The following is a 26969-nucleotide window of genomic DNA, read 5'->3' on the forward strand; positions in this document are numbered from 1 at the left end:
TCTGGAAGGCAAACAGTAGCAGGTAACACTCCACACTTTGGCAAGAAAGAAATTTATCTTCAGAAGTGCCTATCTTTATACCTTGTATAGGAATTCTACCTCTAGTGTTGAAGTCTGTACCCGTAAAATGCATCCTCTGCATTAGCAGAGCTGTTTCTATGAGAACTGAATACCTTACACATAGAGTAATAGAGTTAGATTTGATGATGCAACAAACATGAATACTGAAAATGTGAATAAAAACAAATGCCAGCAGTTTTTTAAAAAAATATTTTTTAGGAGTTCCCGTCGTGGCACAGTGGTTAACGAATCTTGACTAGAAGCCATGAGGTTGGGGGTTTGATCCCTGGCCTTGCTCAGTGGATCAACGATCCGGCGTTGCCGTGAGCTGTGGTGTAGGTTGCAGACGCGGCTTGGATCTCAAGTTGCTGTGGCTCTGGCGTAGGCCGGCGGCTGCAGCTCCAATTGGACCCCTAGCCTGGGAACTTCCATATGCCGTGGGAGCGGCCCCAGAAAAGGCAGAAAGACAAAAAAATAAAATAAAATAAAAAATATTTTTTTTACTATTTTTAAAATAACATTTAAATGTATTTGTCTCTACTTTCTACTGTTCAAATCATCATGCCCTCTTCACATATCCACTCTTCTTTGTAAGTCTCTACTGTCTGAGAGCAATAAACACATAAAGTTATTTTTTTTTTTTTTTCCCGCTTTTGAGGGCCGCACCCGTGGCCTTTGGAGATTCCCAGGCTAAGGGTCCAATAGAAGCTACAGCTGTCGGCCTACGCCACAGCCACAGCAACGCCAGATGCGAGCCTCGACTGCGACCTACACCACAGCTCAGGGCAACACCGGATCCTTAACCCACTGAGCGAGGGCAGGGATTGAAGCTGCAACCTCACGGTTCCTAGTCAGGATTTGTTTCCGCTACGCCACAACGGGAACTCCAAAAGTCATTTTTCTTGATAAAAAATAGAGCCCTTAATAAAGCCTAACTATCATTCTATCAGAAAATTCATTACAACCCTTTTTCAAAATTTTCCTTATTTTAGCCTTTACACTGGAACAACCCCCAGGGTCTCCAAGTGTCAGTAACAATGAAAGATACTCTGAGAACCTGGTTCTCAAAGATGACATCTCTCACCAGTGAGGTTCCTGTGAGGCCTTCTAGAAGATCTAGCAGCTTCCTTCCATCTTTGAGGTCTGTGAACATATCACTGATGGGTGGTTTTCCACTCTATAAAAGAAAAAGTACAGTTTCAACAGCAGAAATTCTACACATATTTGGCAAATAAGTGGTTTAATTTTTCCCAGCTAAAAGTCTGGAGTTCCCACTGTGGTGCAATGGGATTGGGCGTCTCTGCAGTTCTGGGATGCAGGTTCAATCCCTGGCCCAGCACAGCGGGTTAAGGATCCGGTGTTGCCGCAGCTTTGCCTCAGGTGGAGACTGTGATTCAGATCTGACCCCTGGCCCAGGAACTCCATACACCAGAAAAGAAAACTCCATATACCACAAAACTCCATATGCCAGAAAAGACAAGTCTGGATGATCACAGACAATTCAGATGTGCCTTGTTTGGAAAGAAGTACAAAAACAAAGAACCTTGAAATCTATAATAAATGTTTTCTGCTGACAGACATAAATTTCATTATTTCTTACAAAGGGAGCAAATAAATTTGTGGTGAATGCCTATATGCCTTGCCGGTGATACATCCAGTTGACCACTGAACAACATGGGTTTGAACTGTAGAGGTCCCTTATAGGTGAGTTTTTTTCAGTAGTAAATACTAAAGTATTATATGATCTGCGGTTGGTTGAATCCGCTGTTGTGGAACTTGGATAGGAGGGGGCTGATTAAATTATTTGTGGATGTTCAGTTCTGCAAAGTCAGCACCCCTAATGCCACGCCTTGCTCAGGGTCCAGGGTATTCCTGAGGAAGATGTATTAAAAATATAAATGAGCATATAGCACTTGGGTGCAGAGACAAAAGAAAAGTGCTTATTTCAGTTCCACGCTTTACATTCACGGTGTAACCATGGCTTTCAGTATTTCCATTATGGAAGCAGCTCATGTCATCATCAATTTCAGCTCTCCAATTGTAGCTCTCAGGTGCAGGTCTGTATGTCTAGCTATTAATTTCTGAATGATTAGGACACATTTGGCTCTGTGTCTAAACGCAGTACCAGTCCTGTATTTTGAAAGACGAAACCTACAGAATTTCTAAACTCTTGTTTCTGACTGATAAATAGTGTCAACTTCCCCTGATAAACATATCCTGTATCCCAGAAAACCGTATCCCGGAGTTCCCCTCGTGGCGCAGTGGTTAACGAATCCGACTAGGAACCATGAGGTTGCGGGTTCGGTCCCTGCCCTTGCTCAGTGGGTTAAGGATCCAGCGTTGCCGTCAGCTGTGGTGTAGGTCGCAGACGCGGCTCAGATCCTGCTTTGCTGTGGTTCTGGCGTAGGCCAGTGGCTGCAGCTCCGATTCGACCCCTGGCCTGGGAACCTCCATATGCCACGGGAGCGGCCCAAGAAATAGCAAAAAGACAAAAAAAAAAAAAAAAGAAAGAAAGAAAGAAAACTGTATCCCTTTTGCAGGCAGACTGCCCTTCTGTGTGCGAGTGTCATGGTTGTATGCAAAAGACATCGGCTGCACAGAAAACCAGGATGCCTCAGTTTTAATCTGTTTGACCATTACCTAACTGGTGAACCTAAGACAGTTACTTAACCTTCTTCTAAATCACAGATTATTATAAAGATCAAATAAATGATATTATGTGAAAATGTCAGACAGCAATAAAGCACAGTGTAATAAAAACGTACCATTATGTTAAATCAAAGTATTTCCGTCTAATATGAAATCTCCAGAGACTAATAGCTTTAGCTCCGGCCAATAATATATGTTATAATAAAAATTATTGTATCTTCTCTACTCACTTTTAAAAAAACATACATAAAGTCATACAAAGCAAAATGTTAGGAATGTTATTCTGAACTTGAAACAGATGAGGGGGAAGGAAGCCATTCTGAAGTTTCCTAAAACTTTGCATTTTCCCTTTTTTCCTCTCCTCCTGATTTCTTACATTTTTTAATTCTGGGTAATTAGAATCAACTAATGGTTTCTATCAGGCGGCTTTTCCATAGTTCATATATTCTAAATGAGGGGAAGTATGGTAAAGTCTCCACCAGAGAATCAGTACAGAATATACTATGACTTATTTGTATCTGAAACAAATATTTTCTATTTCCAGCTGCCATTGTGTGAGTAGTGCTGATGTCAGAAACACATAAATTATCTCCATTAGTCACCATAATAAACAGATTTATGTGACGGAGGAGCCATGATCCAGAGTCAACATTTCAGAAGGCTCAGCAGGGAAGGTTCTTGCACATTAAAGACTGTCTGTCGTTCCCTGGTGGTTAAAGATCCGGCATTGTCACTCAGTAGCTCAGGTCACGGCTGTGGTGTGTGTTTGATCCCTGGCCCAGGAACTTCCAGGTGCCATGGGTGTGGCCAAAAAAAATACACTAAAAAATAAAAAATAAAAAAGACTTCCTACCTGCTCTTAGTGAAAGCAAATGGCAGAAATGGCCCTAGTCATCTGCTACCTCTTACCTTTCTTCTCTCGAGACCCACCCTTCAGCAAATTAGCCACCAAATAACCAGATTCCCTTTCCGGAAGAGGTGAACAATGCTGGTCTTAGAACAAAGAGACAAAAATGTTGGTAAAGTTCATGGGAAAAACAAACAGGGACCTCTGGGCACACAAAGGACCTCAGGAATCACTGCCTAATGTTAATAATGTCTGGGGAACATTTACCCCTTCTCAAATCCACTCTCTCCATTTCCCAAAAAGGAACAAAATCACACACACCCGTCTAAAATAAATATAAACACTAGTCCATATTACAAATAATATGGCCCATCAATGACCTCATTATAGACAAGCCTCTGACTGGCCACGTAACTTTGAAAAAGTTACCTGGCTTTTCAGCATCCATTGGTTCATCTGTTAAAAACTAAGGTGACAGATGTTCAATAAATGGTTGATATTACCATTCATATCATAAGCCTAACTTCAATGTTTCCTACTGTCATAAAAGTGCCATAAAATTTCAACAATAGCTGAAAGAATGGATGAAATAAGTAATTACTTCATCTCAGGCAGGAACGGAAAAGCGGGATTCTGAACCCAAGTACATGTTACTGTCATTTCATAAAGATCTTCCAAGTCCTAAATTCACTAATACGATGACCTGCAGGGATACATCCCACTCAGAACTAAGGAACATGATTACACAGGAGCACACCTGTGCTTTAGCTGTACACCTGAGATGAGCCCCATTCAACAGCAAACCCAAAGCATTCTTCCCTAAGCACCAGTGCTGCTCAACAGCAAAGTGGGAGGCATTCGTTTTTCTGCATAAGACACTCTTTTCCCCGCACTTGTTCCAGCTATTCATCTGTTGACTGAGCAACAAATCCTGAGACAGGCTCCTTGCGGAGCATTCTCTTGAAAGCTAACTGAGACACAGTCCTGTCCTTCTAGAAGTCAATACAAGGGAAACCAATGTTTTAAAAACCATTCTTTACAAACAAACCTCACAGTAACAACACCTCAATTTCTTCATTCTTTTTCCGAAATGCAGATGTATACTGATGGCAATCAGTGAATATGCTTTGTTCTGTGTTTCTACTGTTCTAACACTCTCCTGCCCCACCTCCAGTGATGGCACTGTGGGGGTAGGCTTCAGAGGAGCCATGTACACCTGCAGAATGGCCGAGAGGGGGAGATACAGCCCTTGGATCTTCTCAATGGACAATGAAGGAAGGAACCAGGGCTCTTGCACATCCAAACTGTGGTTCAAAACTTACAGAAAACACACACCCACACTCTGCCACACACACAGCCTATCACTACAAAATACGACAAGTTCCTGACAAACACAGTTAGGTGTGTCCCATACACAAATGGAAAGAACCAGACTAAGCCAAAGAACCAGTTCCACCTACAACCAGGAAGAGTTACACCTGTAAGTAACAGCTATAACTTTGCTTTATGCCCTACGACAGAGGTCCGAAAATTTATTTCGTAAAAGTCCAGATTGTACTTAGTTTAGGCTTTGCTGGCCAGGTAGACCCTATCAAAACTACTCTGTTGTCATGATGTGAAAGCAGCACAGACCATATATGAACGAATGAGCCAATGGGAACGGTGACTGTGTTTCAACAAAACTTGGCTTGTGGACATGGAAATTTGTTTTGTTTTTTGTTTGTTTGGCTTCTTGCTTTTTAGGGCCGCACCTGCGGCATATAGAGGTTCCCAGGCTAGGGGTCCAATCGGAACTACAGCTGCCAACCTACACCACAGCTACAGTAATGCAGTATACGAGCCACGTCTACAACCTACACCACAGCTCCCGGCAACACCAGATCCTTAACCCACTGAGTGAGGCCAGGGATCAAACCCTCGACCTCATGGTTTCTAGTCAGATTCATTTCTGCTGCACCACAACAGGAACTCCTGGACATGGAAATTTGAACTTCATATAATGTCCATGTGTCATGAAATATTCTTTTTTTTTAATTTTTTGCAATCACCTACAACTGTGAAAACCATTCTTAGCTCATGGACCATACAAAAACAGACAGTGGAAGCATGAAAGATTCTTAGATATAATAAGAGCATGATGTACTATGTATCAAATAAGATATTTCTCTTACATATCTAAGAGATGTACAGAGATTAAGATGCATTATTTGTTTCTTTATAATAGAACTTTACGGAAACTGAGACAAAGAGGTGACATAACGAGGGAGAGGCAGAACCAGGATGTGATACCACAAATCTGACTCCAAATCCATGCTCTCAAAGCCTGTGCTAAACTGCTATGAAAATTATGAGGGCCCAGGACCACGACATTAGGGAAAGGAAAAGTTAGTCAATGCAGGGGGGAGAGGAGCTGAGAAGAGGAGAAGATATATTACCTGACTTCCCAAAGAGGGCAACAAGATGTACACCACATTTAAAAGAACTCAAAATGAACATTTTTTCCCAAGCGTATGGCTTTAAAGCATCTCTAGTGTATTCACATCACAGACGCTAAACACAGAATCGACCCTGGGAAACAGTTTAGAAATGTCAGAAGTCAGCCTTTAACAAAAATAAAAACTGGAGTTACTGTCGTGGCGCAGTAGTTAACGAATCCGACTAGGAACCATGAGGTTGTGGGTTCGATCTCGGCCCTTGCTCAGTGGGTTAGGGATCCAGCGTTGCCGTGAGCTGTGGTGTAGGTTGCAGACGCGGCTCGGATCCCGCGTTGTTGTGGCTCTGGCGTAGGCCAGTGGCTACAGCTCCGATTGGACCCCTAGCCTGGAACCTCCACATGCCGCGGGAGCAGCCCAAGAAATAGCAAAAAGACAAAAAAAATAAAATAAATAAACAAAACAAAAAAAAAAACCAAAACTGATTCAGCCTGACAGTTAAACTCTGATTTAGATTTTTAATTCTTTGCAAAGACCCATTTGCAGAAACTTTTCAAAGAGAGAATATACAGTTTAATAATTCAATTGGACTAATATCTGGTCAATACCTCCTTTGTGCCTGGCCCTGCAGAAATACCAAGCTCAGGTCACCCTCCCCATTTACAAGCGAGGGTTTCCATAGTTTTCCAACAAACACAAAATAGTACAAGTGGGATTTCCCCTCGTGGCGCAGTGGAAACCAATCCGACTAGGAACCATGAGGTTGTGAGTTCAATCCCTGGCCTTGCTCAGTGGGTTAAGGATCTGGCATTGCCGTGCACTGTGGTGTAGGTCACAGATGTGGCTCGGATCCTGTGTTGCTGTGGATGTGGTGTAGGCTGCCAGCTGCAGCTCCGATTCGACCCCTAGCCTGGGAACCTCCACAGGCTGTGGGAAGCAGCCATAGAAAAGGCAAAAAGACAAAAAATAAATAAATAAATAAGTAAATAAAATGTCAGAAGACAGAAGCAAACAGTCTCACAATGCAGGATAAGCCAGGGTCTGTGGGAGGGCAGGGGCTCCAAGGACAGTCACGGACATGTGACAGGACATCTGAATGCAGCGGACCAGACGTAGCCAACAGGCCTGGTGAATCGGCCAGCCTTAGAGGCTAAAAGTGACAGCCAGTACTCAGTTCCAGCCAACGACGGCCATGTGGGAATCCCAGGCCATTGTTGGTAGGACTTCTGGTTTCTCAAAAAGGAGCTGAAAATCTCAATTTATATGTGTCATCTCTCTTTTATTTATTTATTTATTTATTTGGTCTTTTTGCCTTTTCTAGGGCCGCTCCCGAGGCACACAGAGATCCACCGGCCTACGCCACAGCCACAGCAATGCCAGATCGGAGCCCGAGCTGCGTCTGCAACCTACACCACAGCTCACGGTGATCGAACCCGCAACCTCATGGTTCCTAGTCGGATTCATTCACCACTGCGCCACAACGGGAACTCCTATATGCGTAATCTCTTGATGTTTGTAATTTCCCAAAACGTTATGCCATATAAACAAATCTCGTCTACAGGCAGACTGAATCCTTGGGCGGGCGACTGACCAACAATCTCCCCCCAGGGCATAACCACAGACAGGTGACACACAGGATCAGTCAACCGTGAGTCCTGTGAGGAAGTGATAAAATGTGAAACAGTTACACACACACACCACACACCACAACACCATCCACAGGTCCACAGGCTAGGGATTCTGATTGATTGCACAACACGCGCAGAGTCATCGTACTTACTCAGACCAAAAAACAAAGGAGTCATACCAGATTCCTTTCCTTTCCCGCGCTCCCCACCCCCACGAATCCATAACAACCCTGTCATTTCTACCTCCAAATATGCATTCCAAAGGTGACCACCTCCCTCGCCTCTTCTGCACAAGAGTCAGAGTAACTCTACTTTTAGGGTGCAGATCACATCGTGTCACATCTCTGCTTTAACCTGATGGACTCCCACCATAGGCAAATACAACCCAAATTCCAAGTAAGAGACCCTATATGATCGGGTCTCTACCCGCTAATGGAATAATCTAATACTGTATTACTATTTCTCTTTTCAATACATGAAAATCACAATTATTTCCACCATAGGTCAAGTTTTCCAGCAACACTAGTAACAGAAAAAAATCTGTAAAAGATTGAATAAGAAAGTAAAATTTAGGAAGTGCCGTCTGGAGTTCTGCAAAGGGTGAAACGCTAATGATGCTTTGTAGCTACAACAAACAAACCAGAGGCAGAACTGGGACTTGGATCTGGGGCTCAGAAGATTGCCTCCTCTCTGGGTGGGGCTATGCTGACCTTGACACGTGAGGGATGACAAAGGCAGTCTCTGCCTTGACAACACTCAGAATTAAATAGAGGTAAATAAAACCAGGACCAACACAGCACGGGGAGCACATCAAAAGGACTTAAGAACTAGCTTGATTCTGCCGAATGTGTACCAAGTAACAAAAACAGAACAGAGACAGATTCTATCCTGTGAGTTACGGATCCCATTATAAATAATCAAGGTGTAACTGTATATAAGAAGAGTGAAAAGATAACAGTTTTTAAATGCTTTCATCACTAACATGACTGATGATAGTATCTTACAAATAATAAATTTGAGCCCTTTGACAGTATTTGATTATTCTATTATTTATACCCATCTATTTTCAAAACAGGATCTGAAGCAGTCTATTCAATTCAGTTCCTATCCCCACTGTTTACAGCGTGTGTATCTGTGTGGGTGTATCATACGTGTGGATATATATGGCATTATTTATATATACAGTATATACAGTATCTACCATACTGTTTTTTTGCATTCTTTTCAGGTCAATCTGATGTCTCTGATCAATTTGAAAATGATGCTCCCACATCTAATAACATATAGTCAGTTTTATTGCTTTCTCTCTCTCTCTCTCTCTTTTTTTTTTTTTTTTCCTTTTTTTGGCTGCACCTCAGCTTGTGGAGTTCCTGGGCCATGGTGAGATCCGAACTGCAGTTGCAATCTATGCTCCAGCTGTGGCAATGCAAGATCCTCTAACCCAGTGTGCCACGCTGGAGACCAAACCTGCATCCTGGCACTCCAGAGACATCACCAATCCCACCGCACCACCGCGGCAACTCCTTGAGTGATTATTTTTTGCAAGGAGTTAGTTATTTTTAAAACTCAAAAAGAAGCACATGATTTAATACTTCTTTTAATATTTTAAATTCCAGAGTCTTTCATTTAGAAATCGCAAATCTCAGCATTAAAACAAAATGTAGCTCTTGTAATTCTTATTTTCTTAAAAATCAATAGTGCATAAGTGAACACTAAGTATAATGCCATTTTGGTTAATAATAATATGTTTATGTGTAAATGGAGTTAAGTATTTTACAACAAAAATTTACTTTTTTCTTTTGATAGGATTAAAAGTGGCTAGGAGTTCCCATCGTGGCTCAGTGGTTAACGAATCCGACTAGGAACCATGAGGTTGCGGGTTCCATCCTTGGCCTTGCTCAGTGGGTTAAGGATCCTGCATCACCATGAGCTGTGGTGTAGGTTGCAGACACAGCTCGCATCTGGCGTTGCTGTGCTCTGATTAGACCCCTAGCCTGGGACTCTCCATATGCTGCGGGAGTGGCCCAAAAAACAGCAAAAAGACAAAAAAAAAAAAAAAGTGGCTAAAAATCTCTTTAAATTTCTTCTATTATCTATTTTTTCTAATGTGTATTATTATATAAAACAAATACAGGTTGTCTAAAACTAAGCAAACCAATAATATGAGGTTCATTATAATTTTAAGCGTGTAGCCTAATGGATGAAATGAAGAGTGAGTGATCTTCAATGTCTATTCAATTTAATTCAACCCCACGGTGAGTGAAAGTAGCATGGTTTTTGACTAAAGAGACAAAAAGTAAAACAAGTGCAATGAAATGCCCGAAGAGGTTATTCAACACCTGGACAAAAGAAAACCAGCAAAATGTGTCACGGTCACTGAAAGAATTAGTGAGTGCGTGGCTCGGCCATTCTCTTTAAGAATTCATGGTGGTCAGCAACAAGTTCTTAAGTATTGAACAAGCATTCCATTTAGAGGCTTGTTTGGAAGGAAGGAGGGAGGGAAAGGAAGAAGAGAGGGATCCTGGAGAAGCAGATGCTCCAGAAATCATCCTCACTTTAACTACAGAGCAGTGATTTACGCAGTGTTCACAGTAGCATCACAGCAATGAACGTGCATCGACCTAAGAAATTACAAAAAAATATGAAACACAAGCTATCACGCAGTACCTTTCAGAGAATCCAAAGTCATATAGCCCGTAACAGAATTTTCACTTCGCTTTTGGTAAGCAAAGTAACTGAGATCATGCTGAGGTAACTGGGATGATAAGGAACCATCTGTGGGCTCACACACCTGGTGGCCAGTGGCAGGGCCACCTGCACACGGCATGGACAAATTACCAGGTGAGGTCTGCAGGCTGAAGAAACCCTGACTCCATATGTCTCCCAGGCAAGGTCTGCAGATCAACACAATAAACAATGCAGCTCATGCCACACAGGCACAGCTGGCAGAGCAGTGGCAGTGTTTGAAGAGTGCAGTCCCTCAAAAGATAGGCTTCCATGGGAAAAGGGTGAGGCATTAGTTAAGGCACTGATAATGATAATGGGAAGTCAAAGAAAATATTTTCTCTGTTTAATAAAGGAGAGGCAGCTGCCATGCCCTTCCTTCTCCTTAGGGTGTCTCCTTAAAAACACACTAGGCCCAATTTTTTGGTCAAGAATTGGATAAACCACCAATTTTCCCATGCAAGACAGCGAAGACCTCGAAATTAACTCAGGAGTCTCTTGAGGTTGACAGGAGACCAGCACAAGGAGCATCCATCAGTCTCTCTAGGAGACACACACTCAGGGCCCTTTCTTCTACTTCCCTGAATATTCATGTGAAATTCTCTCCAGTCTTCGTCTTTCACCAGAGCTGCCCTGCATGCACCTAATCTGATATGAATATTCAATAATAAATTGTGTTTTCTCTATATTCTATGTTGAACAAAGATCACCTGTGGACAGTATTTTTTATTTCCCCAACAGATTATAAAAATAAAAATAGCAGTGTCATCCCTCTACTTCTGACTCATGATTTGTCACAGTTGGCAGGCGACTCCCAGCAGCAACTGGAGCTAAAAGCTTCCTAGGGAAAGTACAGTTGGAAATGGGTCCAGTGTCTCCTAGCCCTCTTAAACAGAGAGAGCTTCTTTGCCCCAAAACCACCACCTCTTCAACAACCCTCTCTTTATAACTCACTGGCCCACACTGACTCAGGCCTACCCATCCATGCATCAGTCAGAGCCTATCTCTGAAGGTGGACGTGGTGAGGTCCCATGAACTGAGGGCAAAAGCACCAGGGAGATAGCTCTGCTCACCCCATTCTAGGTAAAGGGTGAAAAGTCATTTCCTCTCATCAGATCGATCCTAAAACGGATCATCAATTACAAAAACTTAGCATTAATGACCAATTTCTTTAATGATTACAAAAAATAATAGGTTCAATCAAAATCATTTATTAAGTATTCAGTATGTATAAACACAGCATGTTAAATAATATTTATGTGTGTGTGTGTGTGTGCACATGCGAGTGCGTTTTAATGTAACCACAGTAACCAGGTGAAACTCATTTTTCAACTATAATGTTTGGAACCAAAACAACCAAATTGAATGAAAACAAACAACAACAAAAACAAACAAACTTATAAAATATAGGTAAAATATATCTGGAAGCTGTTTAGGAATACGAAATGCATTTTATTGTTTGCTTTACAGGTATGAGTGAATAGACATAAATTGAAACTTAAGGAACCATTTCAGGACTTAGGGCCCCTAAAACAATTAGTTGAGTTGCCATAGACATATTCATGAATATAAATCAATGAAAGACCCAGCGTGTAACTCCAGCTCGGATCTCTGCTATTGTGGTTCTCATCACACAAGGAAGCCTGTACAGTCTTACTACTAAAAAGAAGACTAAACATCTACAGCCTGCTTTTGTTACACCCTCCTACACATCTTTTTCCACTCTTATTTTTGCAACCAACCACTTCCAATATAAACAAAGCTGAAAACAATAGGACACTGAAAGCAATGTCGCACTGTCTCCAAATGGAACACACAGGAATAGCTCTTCCCATTGCAGTGTATTAAAAAGGCTTCATACATTTCCTCTTCCATTCTATCAATTTAAAGTTCAGGTTTGGAATAGTTAACTAAATGAAAACTTAGCTCATCTTGTCTTTGGAAAAGGAAAGGCAGAAATCTCCCAAACTGAAGTTTTTCAGCATTTTTAAGTTTGCCTATGCTCCACCTAACCTTTAGTTTTTAAACTTCTTTTGAGAATCACCTCACCAAACTGATAAAAGAGCTTCTGCAATGTGTACGCCTCTGCTCTGACAGATGAGCAGCTATGAGAGTCAGCCAAAGAAAATGTAGGCTCCAAGTCAGAACAAATTTCCCAACACTGAAACCATGAGGCCTTGGCTGCCTCCTTTGGGAGACCAGTCCACTAACAAATGAGGCTTTTAGAATTAGAGTGAACAAAACACCCAAACTTTACTCACCAGGCAGTAGAATAACGTGGACTTACGAGCCAATGCTTTTTTCTATTTCTGCTTTAAAATATATGTATAGCACTTATCAGGGATACCACAAAGTTGGGGGTACCCAATAGAGTTTTAATTTAGCATTCCTAAGTAATTCTAATCTCCTATAATGTTTCACAATAATGCCTCAATATTTCTTAGCAATATGCAGCAAGTTATTATGCTCAAGTGTGTTTCACAGCTAAAGGAATAAAAATCAAGTGACCTGAAAAAAATTGGCCAATAATTTGCCCGAGGTCATAAATAAATGAGCAGCATATTCAGGAATAAGTGTTTAATTTCCTAACTTTTAGCTCCTTTAGATAATCATTTTCTTCAGAGCTCCTCATGTCTTTTCAAAAATCAACAATCATAAGTTATTTTATACGGTGTGACTCCTCAGGATATCCAGACTCCGAAATATTGGGTACTCTGGGCCATATTCACAAGAACTTTCAGCAAGAAAAGAATATTATATTTATAGTCAATGCTGCCTTAGCTATTGAAAGATGGTTTTAGACCCACATTATTCAATATCCTCAAGCTCTGTACCAAATCCCTCATGAAGGAATGAATTAAGCTGATTTTAAGTTTTAAATCTCAGTTTTCATCACTGTGAATTTAGTAAGTGGATCCTATTTGAAGAATCCCATGCTGTAAATAAGAGAATCACATGTACTAAATCCAAATGATGATTTAACCATTTTTCCTGCACGTCTCCAAGAAACCAGGTATATGTGGAAACTTTGCATAGCTGGATTTGTTTACTTTTGTGAATAAATGAAGCAAAAGCCCTGATGCATTCATATCCATGAAATAACACAATTCATACCATTTTGCGCTCAATTCCACACTCTACTCCTATCCATTTCCAATACAACCACTTCCAACTGGTTTAAGGATATATTCAGTAATAAGCATTTAAATATTTATTTTTGTCACTGATATTCATTTATTTATTAAGTCTATAAATACTCACTAGGTGCTTGCTAAATGCCAAAAGTTGTGCCAATCAACAAAATAAGACAATTTCTACAGCCATGGAGCATACCATTGTCTAGGAGAGCAGAGACAAATATTTTGAGATGAAATTATTTAAAGTACAGTAATGATAAGTGCTTCAAAGGCTAACTCTTTCTTTTTTTTTTTTTTTTTTTTTTTGTCTTTTTGCCTTTTCTAGGGCCGCTCCTGTGGCATATGGAGGTTCCCAGGCTAGGGGTCTAATAGGAGCTGTAGCCACCGGTCTACACCACAGCTCACAGCAACGCTGGATCGTTAATCCACTGAGCAAGGCCAGGGATCGAAGCCGCAACCTCATGGTTCCTCGTCGGATTCATTAACCACTGCATCATGGCAGTAACTCCTCAAAGGCTAACTCTTTAAGAATGTAGAGCTTTATCCACTCGAGTCTGGGAGCTCAGAAAAGGACGTGTCCTTGGGAAAGTGACCTTAAATCTCAGGCAAGAAGGAAGAATGAGAGTTGGCTGGGCAAAGGTGGAGGAAGGAGCAAGAATGAAAGACATGAGAAAGCCCACTGCACTGGTGAGAATATAATGAGGAGCCAAAGTGAAGTGAAACTGGGAGTAGATTGGAGGGGGCAACCATTTAGAGTTTTGAAAGCCAAGTAAGAACAACGGGCAGCCACTGAAGAAAGATCGTCCTGAAAAGACACATTTCAGCTACTCTCTCTGTAGAAAATGGAAGGAAGGAGAAGGATACAATGAATTGTGGAAAGGAAGAACCATGGGCAGATTATAACAGTGGTCCCTGTGTTCAGGGATAATATTCCACAAATGGTAAAGTCATGACTCTGTGCAAATGTAATACTAAAGTATGTTAAAGACTTTAGTTAATTAAGGAACCAGTAAGGTGTTACAATTGGTTCAAAGAAAAATTCAAAAAACCACATGCTGATATGCAATAAAGGAAAGTTGAAAAAAATTTACAAAAGATGTAAAAACAAGTCCATGTAAGGGGAAATAATTGATTGCATTCCAGCTACTTTGCATTTTTCTGGTTAAGGATCATTTGACAGTAGCTCAAAGATAACACAAGGCAGATAACCAACCAAGACGGCTGTGCTGAAATGACTCCCACTAATTTTTGTACCGAACTTAAAGCCTTTCACAAGTACTCCTAACTCAGATAACATTTTGCAAAAGAAGGAGTAAGTACAGATGGAGAAAAATGGACAATGTTGAATGTCTATGGTACTAGAATCAACAAGATTGGTGTTTGAGACTTGGGCTGGGGTGGGGGTGGGAGTCCAAGAAGAAGATGTCCAGGGAAGGAATTTAAAACAAATTCCTAAATGACAGAAGATGCCATCAGGTTCTGTTCGGATTTCTCAGCACAAAGGTACTACTGCTCTGTAGAGGGATTCATGCTGCACAGAAGAAAACTCAATCAATAATTACATTATTTTTTAAAATTTTTATTTATTTATTTATTTATTCTCTTTTTGCCATTGCCTGGGCCGCTCTTGCGGTATATGCAGGTTCCCAGGCTAGGGGTCGAATCGGAGATGTAGCCGCTGGCCTACGCCAGAGCCATAGCAACGCGGGATCCAAGCCGCGTCTGAAACCTACACCACACCTCACGCGGCAACGCCGGATCCTTAACCCAGTGAGCAAGGCCAGGGAACGAACCCGCAACCTCATGGTTCCTAGTCGGATTCGTTAACCACTGCGCCACGACGGGAACTCCAATAATTACATTTTAAAGTCCATCAAAGTTCATGGATGAAAAAGAAAGGAGTTAAAATGTGTTCTCTTCAATAGGAATTTTTTTTTTCTCTTGCTAGCCTTTGTCACTTAGTGATACCATGCCCAAATATAAACTTACCCCAACGCAGCAAGAGTCTGAGGGGAGTTTATGGAAATCTCCCAGCTTAGAACTGTAATTCTTTTTCCCAATTACCGCTGTGGAAGAAACCTACTTTCAAAATTAAAAAGCCAGAGGAAAGGCGTTTCCGCCATGGCTCAGTGGTAATGAACCCAGCTAGTATCCATGACGACTCGCGTTCAATCCCTGGCCTCCATCAGTGGGTTAAGGATCCAGCGTTGCCATGAGCTGTGGTGTAGGTCACAGACATGGCTCAGATCCCATGTTGCTGTGGCTGTGGTGTAGGCCAGCAGTTGTAGCTCTGATTAGACAGACCCCTAGCCTGGGAACCTCCATATGCTGCAGGTGTGGCCCTAAAAAGGGGAGGAAAAAAAAAAAAGCCAGGGGAAAGAAAAAAATGTGATTGAAATTTAGTATCACTGCCACTCCTTCTCTTTATACCCAAATAGTCACAATTCCTTTAATAGATTTGTCCTAGCCTCATCCAAATTCCTTCTAGACTTTGATTTCTTATGAGAAATAATCTGAAAGGAAATGTTTCCAGGCTCAGCTCTATTTTTGATATTTTTCTCCAAACAAAACAAGCTTTTTATAGTGGCCTTAATAAAAAACTGTTCTTGGAGAAAAAAAAAAAAAAACTAATAGTGGCCTTAATAAAAATTTTTCTTAAAAAATTATCAATCATTTAGCTTCTGTGTCAGGTACATAACTGGACCTGTTACTAAAAATGATAACATTAAGTGGTCTCTTCATTGTCTTGGCGATAATTACTAACTTCCTGGGGCAAAGAATTTACATGAGGTTTAAAGCCCTCATTTAATATTACAAAATAATATATACATTATACATCTATACATTTAAATGTCATATTCACCAAATAAACTCTGCTAGTACTACTGGACTTTGCATTCAGGTCTTTTTTTTAAGGATGTCAATGACCCATGATAAATACTGAGATCCTTCTTGAGAGAATTCAGTTGGTACCTCACCCAAATGATCGACAGATACTGAGAACTGTCCAGTGGAAAAGAAGACAAAGGAGAATAACTGTAGTGAGGAGATTTTTAAAGCTCGGAGTGAAGAAGGACTAGAGGTGCGCTGGGTTCAAGGCTCTGACCTTATACGTGTGAGTAATGGCTGTAGACTCCAAAATGACTCAACTCTCCTGGGTGATACTCCAGTTCAACAGTCTATCACGTGCTGTCAAGGTCATGTCTCATCTGAGCCAAATTCCTGGCAATTCTGATAAGGCTAAATATTTTCAATTATTCCGTCTCAACTATCATCTTTAGTGTCCTACTTCTTCCCCCCTTTCATGTCTTATTATACTGTGAACCTCCTTCCATTCTCATAAACAGGAACAAAATAATTCACCTAGTTTCAAATGTTCTCTAAACATAGGTCTTCCAAGACTATGAAGCTTCCAAATTGATCTTCACAATCAGTTCTAAGGTAATTCTTCCCCAAAGACTAACGAAGCTGCTAAAAACTAGGTCTGCCTGACTTGCTATATCTAGAAAATGACCACATTATCCTCGATAATAGCCAGGATGGATACTGTTGCACAACTGAGCATTCATGAGACCTTTGGACCTCGGATCCACACACTCTTAGTCCCTAAAACTACATTGCACAGAATCTGGTCACATGAAGATGGGTGCTTCAAAAGTTTTGAATGATATTGAATTCAAAGCATCCAGATGTTACCTGTGCCTCTTTAACAAAGCAAAAATTTACCGAAAAACACCTGTGTCTGGCTTTGGAATATTCCAAACCTAAAACCACCAATTATGCATGCACTTCTTTTTCTTGACCTTTCTGTCACAGTTAGGCAGTGTTCACATTCCTAACATTCTCAGAGGCAAGATAAAATATCCCTCACAAAAACTTGCAAATAAAATACACTGCAATCAAATAATCAACTGTAAACAGTGGGAAGTGGAACAATTTTTAAACAGCACTGCTCCAGAAAGGAATCCTTGAAACATTCGCAGTTTGCCTCAGAGAAATACCAATGTTTATTTTCCTGACCTCTGCAACCTTCTCAAACAGAAACATTTGAAATTTTTGAAATTTCTTTTTTGTCTTTTTAGGGTCACACCCACAGCATATGGAGGTTCCCAGGCTAGGGGTCGAATCGGAGCTGTAGCTGCCAGCTTACACCACAGCTGCAGCAACACCACATCCAAGCTGCATCTACGACCTACACCACAGCTCACAGCAACACAGGATCCTTAACCCATTGAGCAAGGCCAGGGATCGAACCTGTGTCCTCATGGTTACTAGTTAGATTCATTTTTGCTGAGCTATGATGGAAATTCCAAAAATTTTAAATTTAAAATACCATAACAGAGTTTCTTTGAGAAACCTTGATTTTTTTATCTTCCTGTAGTATAGTCCTATAATCCATTCACCTGAAAATTCTCCTCCCATCTCAGATTTAGAGGACAAAATTCCAACTCCAATAAAACCAATGGATAATTATATCAGAACAAGTATAAAAATAGCACGATCAATTTCTCTATTCAGCATTCTCTGCCCCTTAAAAAATATATATATTGATCGAAACATTATGTTCCCAGTGGTTAGACGTGCTGAGAAAGAACAGATTTGATGAAGTGAGGAGGTTCACAAGAAGAGAACCACAGGGCAGGAGTTTCCACTGTGGTGCAGTGGGATAAGACTCCAACTGCAGTGGCTCAGGTCACTATGAAGGTTCGGGTTCAATCCCTGGCCTGGGAACTTCCATATGCCAAGAGTTCGGCCATTAAAAAAACAAAAAAAGGAGTTCCCGTCATGGCGCAGTGGTTAGCGAATCCGACTAGGAACCATGAAGTTTCAGGTTTGATCCCTGGCCTTGCTCAGTGGGTTAAGGATCCAGTGTTGCCGTGAGCTGTGGTGTAGGTCGGCAGCTACAGCTCCGAATAGACCCCTAGTCTTGGAACCTCCACATGCCGCAGGTGTGGCCCTAAAAAGACAAAAGACAAAAAAAAGAAAAGAAAAAGAAACACAGGGCAGATAAGCATTATTAGCCATATCCCGTGAGTATGACACTTTCTAAACATTTCTGCACAAGGTAAAAAGGCCGCCTGAATGATACCAATTTGATTTTAACCAGGCAAAAATGAAGTCATAGTCTTTTTGGCTAAGGGAAGACAAAATTTTCCCAAAGAGATATTATTCCCTAAAGGTACCCAGAATTCACAGAGGGCAAACCAGACACTGTCAGCCTGGTATCCAGAGAAAGCTAGGTAAAAATAAAGAGGTGTTTACTATGTGAATGTTTATACCATGAACTGTTTAAACCAGAATTTCCACTTAAATATGTTATACAGAGAATAAAGGAAAATAAATTGTATCTGCAAACTGAGAAGATTTCTGTTCGATCTCATTTCATGGAGAAAATTCACTACACTGCCACCCAAACTCCACCAACCAGAATGAGGCATCTGAGTCACCACAGTTTTTGAAAGGCTCCGTTACCTTTGAAAATCGGGCATTTATCCATTTGGTAAAGGTTTTCTTCTGCACGTCATTGTGTTCATCTGTGGGAAGGAAAAGGAGAGAGAAGGGGAAAGTATGAGAGTTTGTACCTTTATCAGGATGCTAATAAGATCATCTCCATCCTGGAGAGTTTTCATTTGTCCCATTAATAGAGTTCATGATGCACCATGTTCCACAGCTAATGACAAAGAGGATGGCATGGATGGAGCTGGCTAAGGAATGCCTGCAGCAGCGGGCCGCTCGGGCATCTCCCAGGGAGCTGGCTTTCTCACCCTCACCTCGGCATTCCCGCCACCAGCCATTAAACCCACGTTTGGGAGAAAAGAATCAGGACCTTACTCTCCAAGTATAATACACAATACTTTCTGTTGCATTTTAAGTATAATTTCAGCATGATAAAGATGTTATAGCATGTTCAGGACAAAAATCAAAGCTATCCTTTAAAAACTAAGAGAGTCATGATTTCCCTCCTTTTCTACACCTTCAAGTTCTACACCTTCCAGAAAAAAAACTACTCTAAGGTTTATAGTCAATTCTGCATCCTGTCTTCATGTTGTACAATTGACATGACAAAGTTTGAATGGTCCATCAAAGCAATCTAAATATTTCACAAGCAGAGAAATCAGAGTAATTTTTTTGAAAAAGACTGATTTTGGTTTGGATCACAAATTCACTTTCTAAGCCACACAAATAAAAATTGGCATTAAAAAACTAAAGCATCCTTGGGAGTTCCCATTGTGGCTCAGTGGAAATGACGAGTATCCATGAGGATGCAGGTTCAATCCCTGGCCTAGCTCAGTGGGTCAGGGATCTGGCGTTGCTGTGGTTGTGGAGTAGCCAGCAGCTGTAGCTCCCCTTCGACCCTTAGCCTAGGAACTTTCATATGCCATGGTGAAGCTCTAAAAAGCAAAAAAAAACAAAAACAAAACAAAAAAAAAAACTAAAGCATCCCCAACTTTTTGGAGATGGGCAGGGTGATTTAGTTAAATATAAAGAAGCCATGTCTGGAGTTCCCCTTGTGGCTCAGTGGGTTAAGAACCCGACGTCTTTGTAAGGATGCAGGTTCAATCCCTGGCCTCACTCAGTGGGTTAAGGATCTAGCACTGCTGCAAGCTGCAGTGTAGGTCATAGATGCAACTCGGGATCCGGTGTTGCTGTGGCTGTGATGTAGGTCACAGCTGCAGCTCCAATTCAACCCCTAGTCCAGGAACTTCCTGATGCCCCAGGTGCAGCTGTAAAAAAGAAAGAAAGAAAAAAGGAGCCATGTCAGAGTTCCCTGGTGGCTTAGCGGTTAAGGACTCGAGATGGTCACGGGTTCAGTCCCTGGCCTGGGAACTCCCACATGCCACGAGTGTAGCCAAATAACTAAATGGGCCATGTCAAAATGGGAATAAATGATATTTGCAAGGGCATTGTGAGGATGCGTGAACATAAGTGAAAACACCTGGCAAAGAGCTGGCATTGAACTCTCCATTGTTATAGTCATAATTATTCTTACAGTATATGTGTGACAGGTAAATATCCGTGTTACCCTTTCTGTTACCTCTAATCATATCCTCTTCAACTGCTCGCCAATTCTCTATTAAAACTAGCAAGAGTTAAATCCTACAAAGCAGCATGTGAACAGTCTCTGAGTAGTTCTGAAAGCTGCCTAAGGAGTATTTGGCACAGCACACAACGCTGCAGCTCTATCTGTACCTATACACACTGCTTGTTCCACTACCATCCATACTTCTAGGCTAATTCCCGCATGACGGCAGCAAAATAATAACAGAGAAGGCCCAAGTGTGCTCTGCCCTCCATGCATCAATGTCAAAGGGCTGTCCTCCATCCAGACCTACTCAACTGCCCCTAATAACATAATTAGAAGCTCACCCACCACGTCACCAAATGAGAGGTATCTTTTGGTTTTACTCCCTTCTGGAAAGAGAGTTTGTAAATAAAAGGTCACTCCAGGAATAAAAATAGCAGCAGCTTCAGAAAAAGAGTGCAGCTTCTATAGATCCATAAAGGTAATTGGAGACTGACTCTGAGACACCCAGGCTGCAATGGAGTGAAAAACAATTCTGCTAAGAAACTTCGCGTCATTAACTGCGCTAAGAGGGGGGCTTCCTTCCACAAACGACAACACAGTCAGCATCAGCCTCAATTTCAGGCTTCCTACCATCTGATCAATACCACATATAAGCCACTTATCAACGGAGAGGAGACTCTGAACCTCCCAGCCTTGAGCATTACAGCCTGAGTGACAGAGCTGAGACTACCCACAGTATACAAGGCAGGAAGAGAAGTCAGCCCGCAGCGCACTGCCAGCCCCACCAATATGAATTTAATATCAAATATCAGCATTCACAGCACTTGGAAAGTCCAATTATTTTGCAATGAACAAAAAAAATATATAAAGGCCATAAATATTAAATTCTCTTAACTCCATACAATTTATACAATTTAAGAATGTTTTATCCTAAAATAGGGGAAATTCTAAGAAATACATTTTATTTTCTTTTTACTGCACTTCTACGCTTCATTTTTTCTTTATTTTTAAAAATTTTTTTAATTGTTATTTCCCCCTACAATTTTTTTTCTACTGTACAGCATGATGACCCAGTTATACACACATGTATACATTCTTTTTCTCTCATTATCATGCTCCATCATAAGTGGCTAGACAGTTCTCAGTGCTACACAGCAGGATCTCATTGCTAATTCATTCCAAAAGCAATAGTTTGCATCTATTAACCCCAAGCTCCAATCCATCCCACTCCCTCCCCCTTCCCCTTGGCAATCACAATTTTTTCTTAACCTCTTTTCTGAGTATTTAACCTCCTTATTTTCAAAAACATGTTGAAATATCTAATACTACATGCATTCCTCTGCAGAGATAGTGTGAATAAAGAGTACCTGTCACTTTATCAAAATGATACATAAGAACCTTGAATTTTATCACATATAGAATGAGATCAAATTTTAAAAATAGGTTCCCATCATACAGAGATGTTTGTAAAAATTAATAAGGTAATGTTTATATAATAGTCTTCATCTTAGGGTCAAATCAAAGTCTGAATATGAGTCTAAGTTACTAGTATGGGAGTTCCCGCTGTGCACTATTATCCATGAGAATGAGGGTTCGACCCCTGGCCTTACTCAGTGGGTTGGGGGTCTGGCATTGCGGCATTGCCATGAACTGTGGCGAAGGTCGCAGACTCGGCTCAGATCTGGCGTGGCTGTGGCTGTGGCATAAGCCAGCAGCTATAGCTCTGATTCAACCCTAGCCTGGGAACTTCTATATGCCTGGGCCCTAAAAAGCAAACAAACAAACCAAAAAAACTAAGTTACTAGTATGAAATAACATACTGGCTCATAAAAGATAAATTATCTTGCATCCAAACTTCAAAACTACTTCAAAATTTATAAACACTCTTCTTTATTCATTTTCTTAGTACAGTTAAAGGAGGGGGAAGGGATTCACAGCTCTATAAGCCATTATTTCACATTTCCCTTCTCTCTCTCTCTCTCTCTCACACACACACACACACCCCCTCCTATTTTCTACCAGGAATTCAGTAAAAAAAAAAAAAAAAAAGAATTAGCCTGCAGCTTTTCAGTTTTTCAAATGTAACAAATTTGCAGCACTTAACTTGTATAGAACTGCCCTCCAAACCACAAAAATTAAGCTAACAACCTTGGCCCAGGTCTCTGTTTCGGGGAGGCAAAAATATGTTACAAGGTGATAGCAGGACAAATAAAATTCTAAATCATGCTAGTCTTTTTTTTTTTTTTTTTTGTCTTTTTGCCATTTCTTGGGCCGCTCCCGAAGCATATGGAGTTTCCCAGGCTAGGAGTCGAATCGGAGCTGTAGCCACCGGCCTACACCAGAGCCACAGCAACACAGGATCCAAGCCGCAGGATCTGCAACCTACACCACAGCTCACGGCAATGCTGGATCCTTAACCCACCAAGCAAGGCCAGGGATTGAACCCGCAACCTCATAGTTCTTAGTCGGATTCATTAACCACTGAGCCACGACGGGAACTCCTAAATCATGCTAGTCTTATCAATCCTTTTACCTTCCTAGAAATTTATACTGAATTTCAAAAGTCTCAAATTTGTTCAACTCTCCATTATCAAGCCAATGAGTTACTTTAATTTTTCCAAAGTAAAAGTGTTTAAGCACACAACACAAATTTAGATATAACCGAATTATTTATACATGTATTAAGTGACTGAGTATAATTTACACTCTAAATATTTTCTTTCAGGTTTCCAAATAAGTGTTTTCTTTAGATTTGGGTTTAGGGGGGAAAAAAAAAAGTTTCTAGAAGCATTTTTTGGCTTAGTAAATCTTACCCATTAATGACCTTTCTCCATTAGGGGGACAAACACGGGACTGAATTAGGAGAAGAAAAATGTGTTAAATCCCTTAAGGCTGATTTTCCGAATTCTTCTTCTAAATATTTTGCTCGTCTTAAAATGCCTTTGACAGGCTTGCACAGATCCAAGGGCCGCTGCCTAGCGTGGAATTTTATTTCTGTGATGGGTAAGAGAAGTGAAGCAAGAAACATCAACTAAACTGCCTGGTAAATCTTGAAGAAAGATAGTTTAAATTTTTTTCACTTCGCTAGCTCGAATGCAAATCAAAAATTCTTCTAGCAGAACCTGGAAACAAATCTCAATTTAAATCTTCACCTGGAAATATGGTAGAGAAATTAGCTGTTTTCGCTATAGAAACACACAAGTCTTAGAAACACATACACCACCAATCAAACTCCACTACAGTTAGAGAGAAAGCATGATACTTGAAGCACAACTTTCAAAGCAACTGAAAAGTGCCAACCAGCTGGTGATTACCTGAGTTTCAAAAAAGGCAGCTACTGGGAAGAGAAATCCCTAGACTTTATACCAAAGAAAGAAATATCTTGTTGGATGATTTCAAACTTGGATTGACCTTATTGAAGTCTCTTTCACAAAATTTTACACATCCTGGAAAGCAGCTTCTCATTAGCAAAAGAGAATTCTTTCAGAAGCAATGAAAGCACCATAGACCATACTCCCACTTCTTTTTCTGGATGCTGTATGTGAGTCAATCCCCCACCCATGTCCCACTAAGCAGCAGTCATGTCATCTTCCTCCCTTGTTTTCTCATCCCCAGTCTGTACTTTCTGAACAACAATTCATTTATTCAAACAGATGCATCAATATGTCATGTGGAAACATATAAACATTTGTAATAACCTATAAAATACTATAAATAGGTAGACAAAGAAACAGAGACAAGAGGATACAGGCTGCTCTCAAGAAGAGAACTTAAACTGCCTGAGTTTGTTTCAAAATCTGCTATCTAGCATGATATTGTACCTCAACAATATTTCAGTCAATGAATCAATAAAGTCACTTGTTAAACTAATCCTATCAGAAACAAAAAACTTTCATTTTAATACAATTGAATTCAATTTTAAAAAATTTTTAATTCTTTAATCTTACATGGAGTTCCTATTGTAGCTCAGTGGTTAACAACCTAACATCCATGAGGACAAAGGTTCGATCCCCAGCCTTGCTCAGTGCATTAAGGGTACAGTGTTGCCGTGAGCTGTGGTGTAGGTCGTAGACACAGCTGGGATCTGGTGTTGCTGTGGCTGTGGCTGTGGCATAGGCTGGTGGCTACTGTTCCGATTCAACCCCTAGCCTGGGGACCTCCATATGCCTGAGGTGCAGCCCTAAAAAAAAGTGAAAAAAAAAATTATCTTACAGTCTCAGAAGACCTAGGAAAAACCTTCAAATTAAAAATATGGTGGCCTAGCCTTAAGGGCTCAGCATTATCACTGCTGTGGCTTGGGTTCAATGCTTGGCCTGGGAACTTCCATATGCAACAGGCACGGCCAAATTAATTAATTAATATAATTAAAATACATTTTCAAAACTGTCAAAATTACCTAAGAGTATGAGAACTTCAGATAATTAACATTTCAAATGCTATTACTGTAAGTTTATCACATTTATACTTTGAAGTGATTAAAGCTAAAAACTGCATTTAAAATTGATTTTCCCCAAGGGACAACTCTACAGCTTTAAAAACTCAGGCACTTTTTAAAATTTAAGTCCTTTCTATAAGAAGTAAAGCAAACAAACATAAGTAAACAAAAATAAATGTTTAGGACATCTTCAATCAACCAATCAATCAATCTTGACTTTGGCTTCACTCTTTAAAAAGCAAAAAACACGTTGCCAGCCTCTCTCAGAGAAATGGAGATGGATGGATTGAGAAGGAAAAGGAAAACAACTCCACTTATCAAAGGAGAAGCCTGAGACCCATGAACAAAGTTAAATAAATCACCCAGCATCACCCACCTAGCAAGCGACATAGTCACAAACAGCACCAAGCGTGACTGACTCCTGAGCCTGTGTTCAATGCACTTCCAAGAGATCAAGGAGGTCAAAGAGATTTTCGTGGGGCAAAGGGGCAGTTAAAATATGTCTTGAAGCACAGATGAAGTCTGATTCGGGCAAAGCTGGGGAGAAGGGCATTCTAGACACAGTGAGACATGAGGAAATGCTACACTACCCTCAAGACTTGATACCTGACCACAAAGAGCACATTTAATATAATTGTGTACCTATGAGAAAACACACAGGGCTGTAATGTTTAATGACGTCAAAACAATGTTCTAAAATAATCCAAACTTTGGAAAGTGTTCGATCCTGAAAACTTTTTACACTGTACAGACTTAGAAAGATATGCTCAAAAAATGTTCTTGAAGAAAACATAGACTATCTGAAAATCAACCTTTTTAAGCAAACACATGCTCTGCTAGCATGTAACTCATTCACTCTGCTTCCAAATTCATCACAGTTCTGGAGCCGTTAGATTCCAGAAAGTCCACAGTCTCACCTGGACTGTATAAAGCATTTTCAGCATTTTCAGCACCAGGGGAAAAATGTTTGTTCCAACTAAGAACCAACCTAAATCCACCAAAACTACCCACCTTACTGTCAGAGAATCAGAGTGTATAAGAACAGGATGGGCACCTAAACAAGCGAACCCCATCCTGAGACCAGACATATCAGAAGTTAGTTGGTGCCATAAATCAAGTCAAAAACCCATGTCTCATCATCCAATACTCCTTCTCAAGACTGGTATCAGTTTTATTCAGAGACAATTCACATGCCATAGAAGTCACCATTTAATGTATGTGATTCATTAGTATATTAAATATTTAGTATATTAAATTATTAATGTTTTAAACTGTGGCAAATATATGTATATAACATGGAAACTGATATTTGAACCGTATTAAAGTGTATATTTCAGTGGCATTGATTTAATTTGCAATGTTGTGCAACCACGGCCACTATTTCCAAAATTTTTCCACCCACCAAAACAGAAACTCTGTAACCATTAAGCAATAACACTGCCTTCCCCCTCCTCCCCAGGCCCTGGTAACCTCTAAAAAAGTTTCTATCTCTATGTATTTGCCCCTTCTGATATTTCATGGAAGTGAAATCATGCAATATCTATCCTTTTGTGTCTGGCTTATTTCACTAGCATAATGTTTTCAAGGTTCATCCATATTGTAGCATGTGTCAGAACTGCTTTCTTTTTCATGGCTACTAGTCCATCGAATGCATATGCCACATTATTTTATCCATTCACCTGTTGATAGACACTTGGTTTGTTTCTACCATTTGGCTACTGTGAATAATGCTACAATAAAAACTGGCATACTACTGTCTGTTCCAGGCCTTCCTTTCAATTTCTTTGGATCTAGCAGTGGACTCGCTGAGTCATATGGTAATTCTATGTTTAGAGTTTGAGGAACTGCTAAACTGTTTTCCACTGCAGATGCACTATTCTACACTCCCACCAGCAATGAACATGGGTTTCAAATTCTCCACATCCTCCCTAATACTTATTTTCCTTTTTAAATTATTACTATTACAAGCATCTTAGGAAATGTGAAGTGGTAGGTCATGGTTTGTATTTGCATGTCTTTCATGATTTGAT

The 26969-nt window shown here is 40.5% G+C and overlaps 1 protein-coding gene across 13 annotated transcripts in view; it reads right to left on the bottom strand.

Annotated features, from left to right (window-relative positions):
- The window catches only part of UTRN (utrophin), a 533664-nt gene that overhangs the window by 402134 nt on the left and 104561 nt on the right, over positions 1–26969 (bottom strand). For 12 of the 13 annotated variants that reach the window (XM_021072273.1, XM_021072283.1, XM_021072259.1 and 9 more), the window contains 2 exons: positions 18950–19011; positions 1145–1237 (listed from right to left, as the gene is read on the bottom strand). In XM_021072273.1, the coding sequence (XP_020927932.1) occupies positions 1145–1237; positions 18950–19011 (155 nt within the window). Of the gene's footprint in view, positions 1–1144; positions 1238–18949; positions 19012–23818; positions 23839–26969 lie in introns of those variants that run through there. The other variant, XM_021072305.1, reaches the window with a different exon arrangement.

Source organism: Sus scrofa, chromosome 1 (assembly GCF_000003025.6).
Source record: "Sus scrofa isolate TJ Tabasco breed Duroc chromosome 1, Sscrofa11.1, whole genome shotgun sequence".
Taxonomy (NCBI): domain Eukaryota; kingdom Metazoa; phylum Chordata; class Mammalia; order Artiodactyla; family Suidae; genus Sus; species Sus scrofa.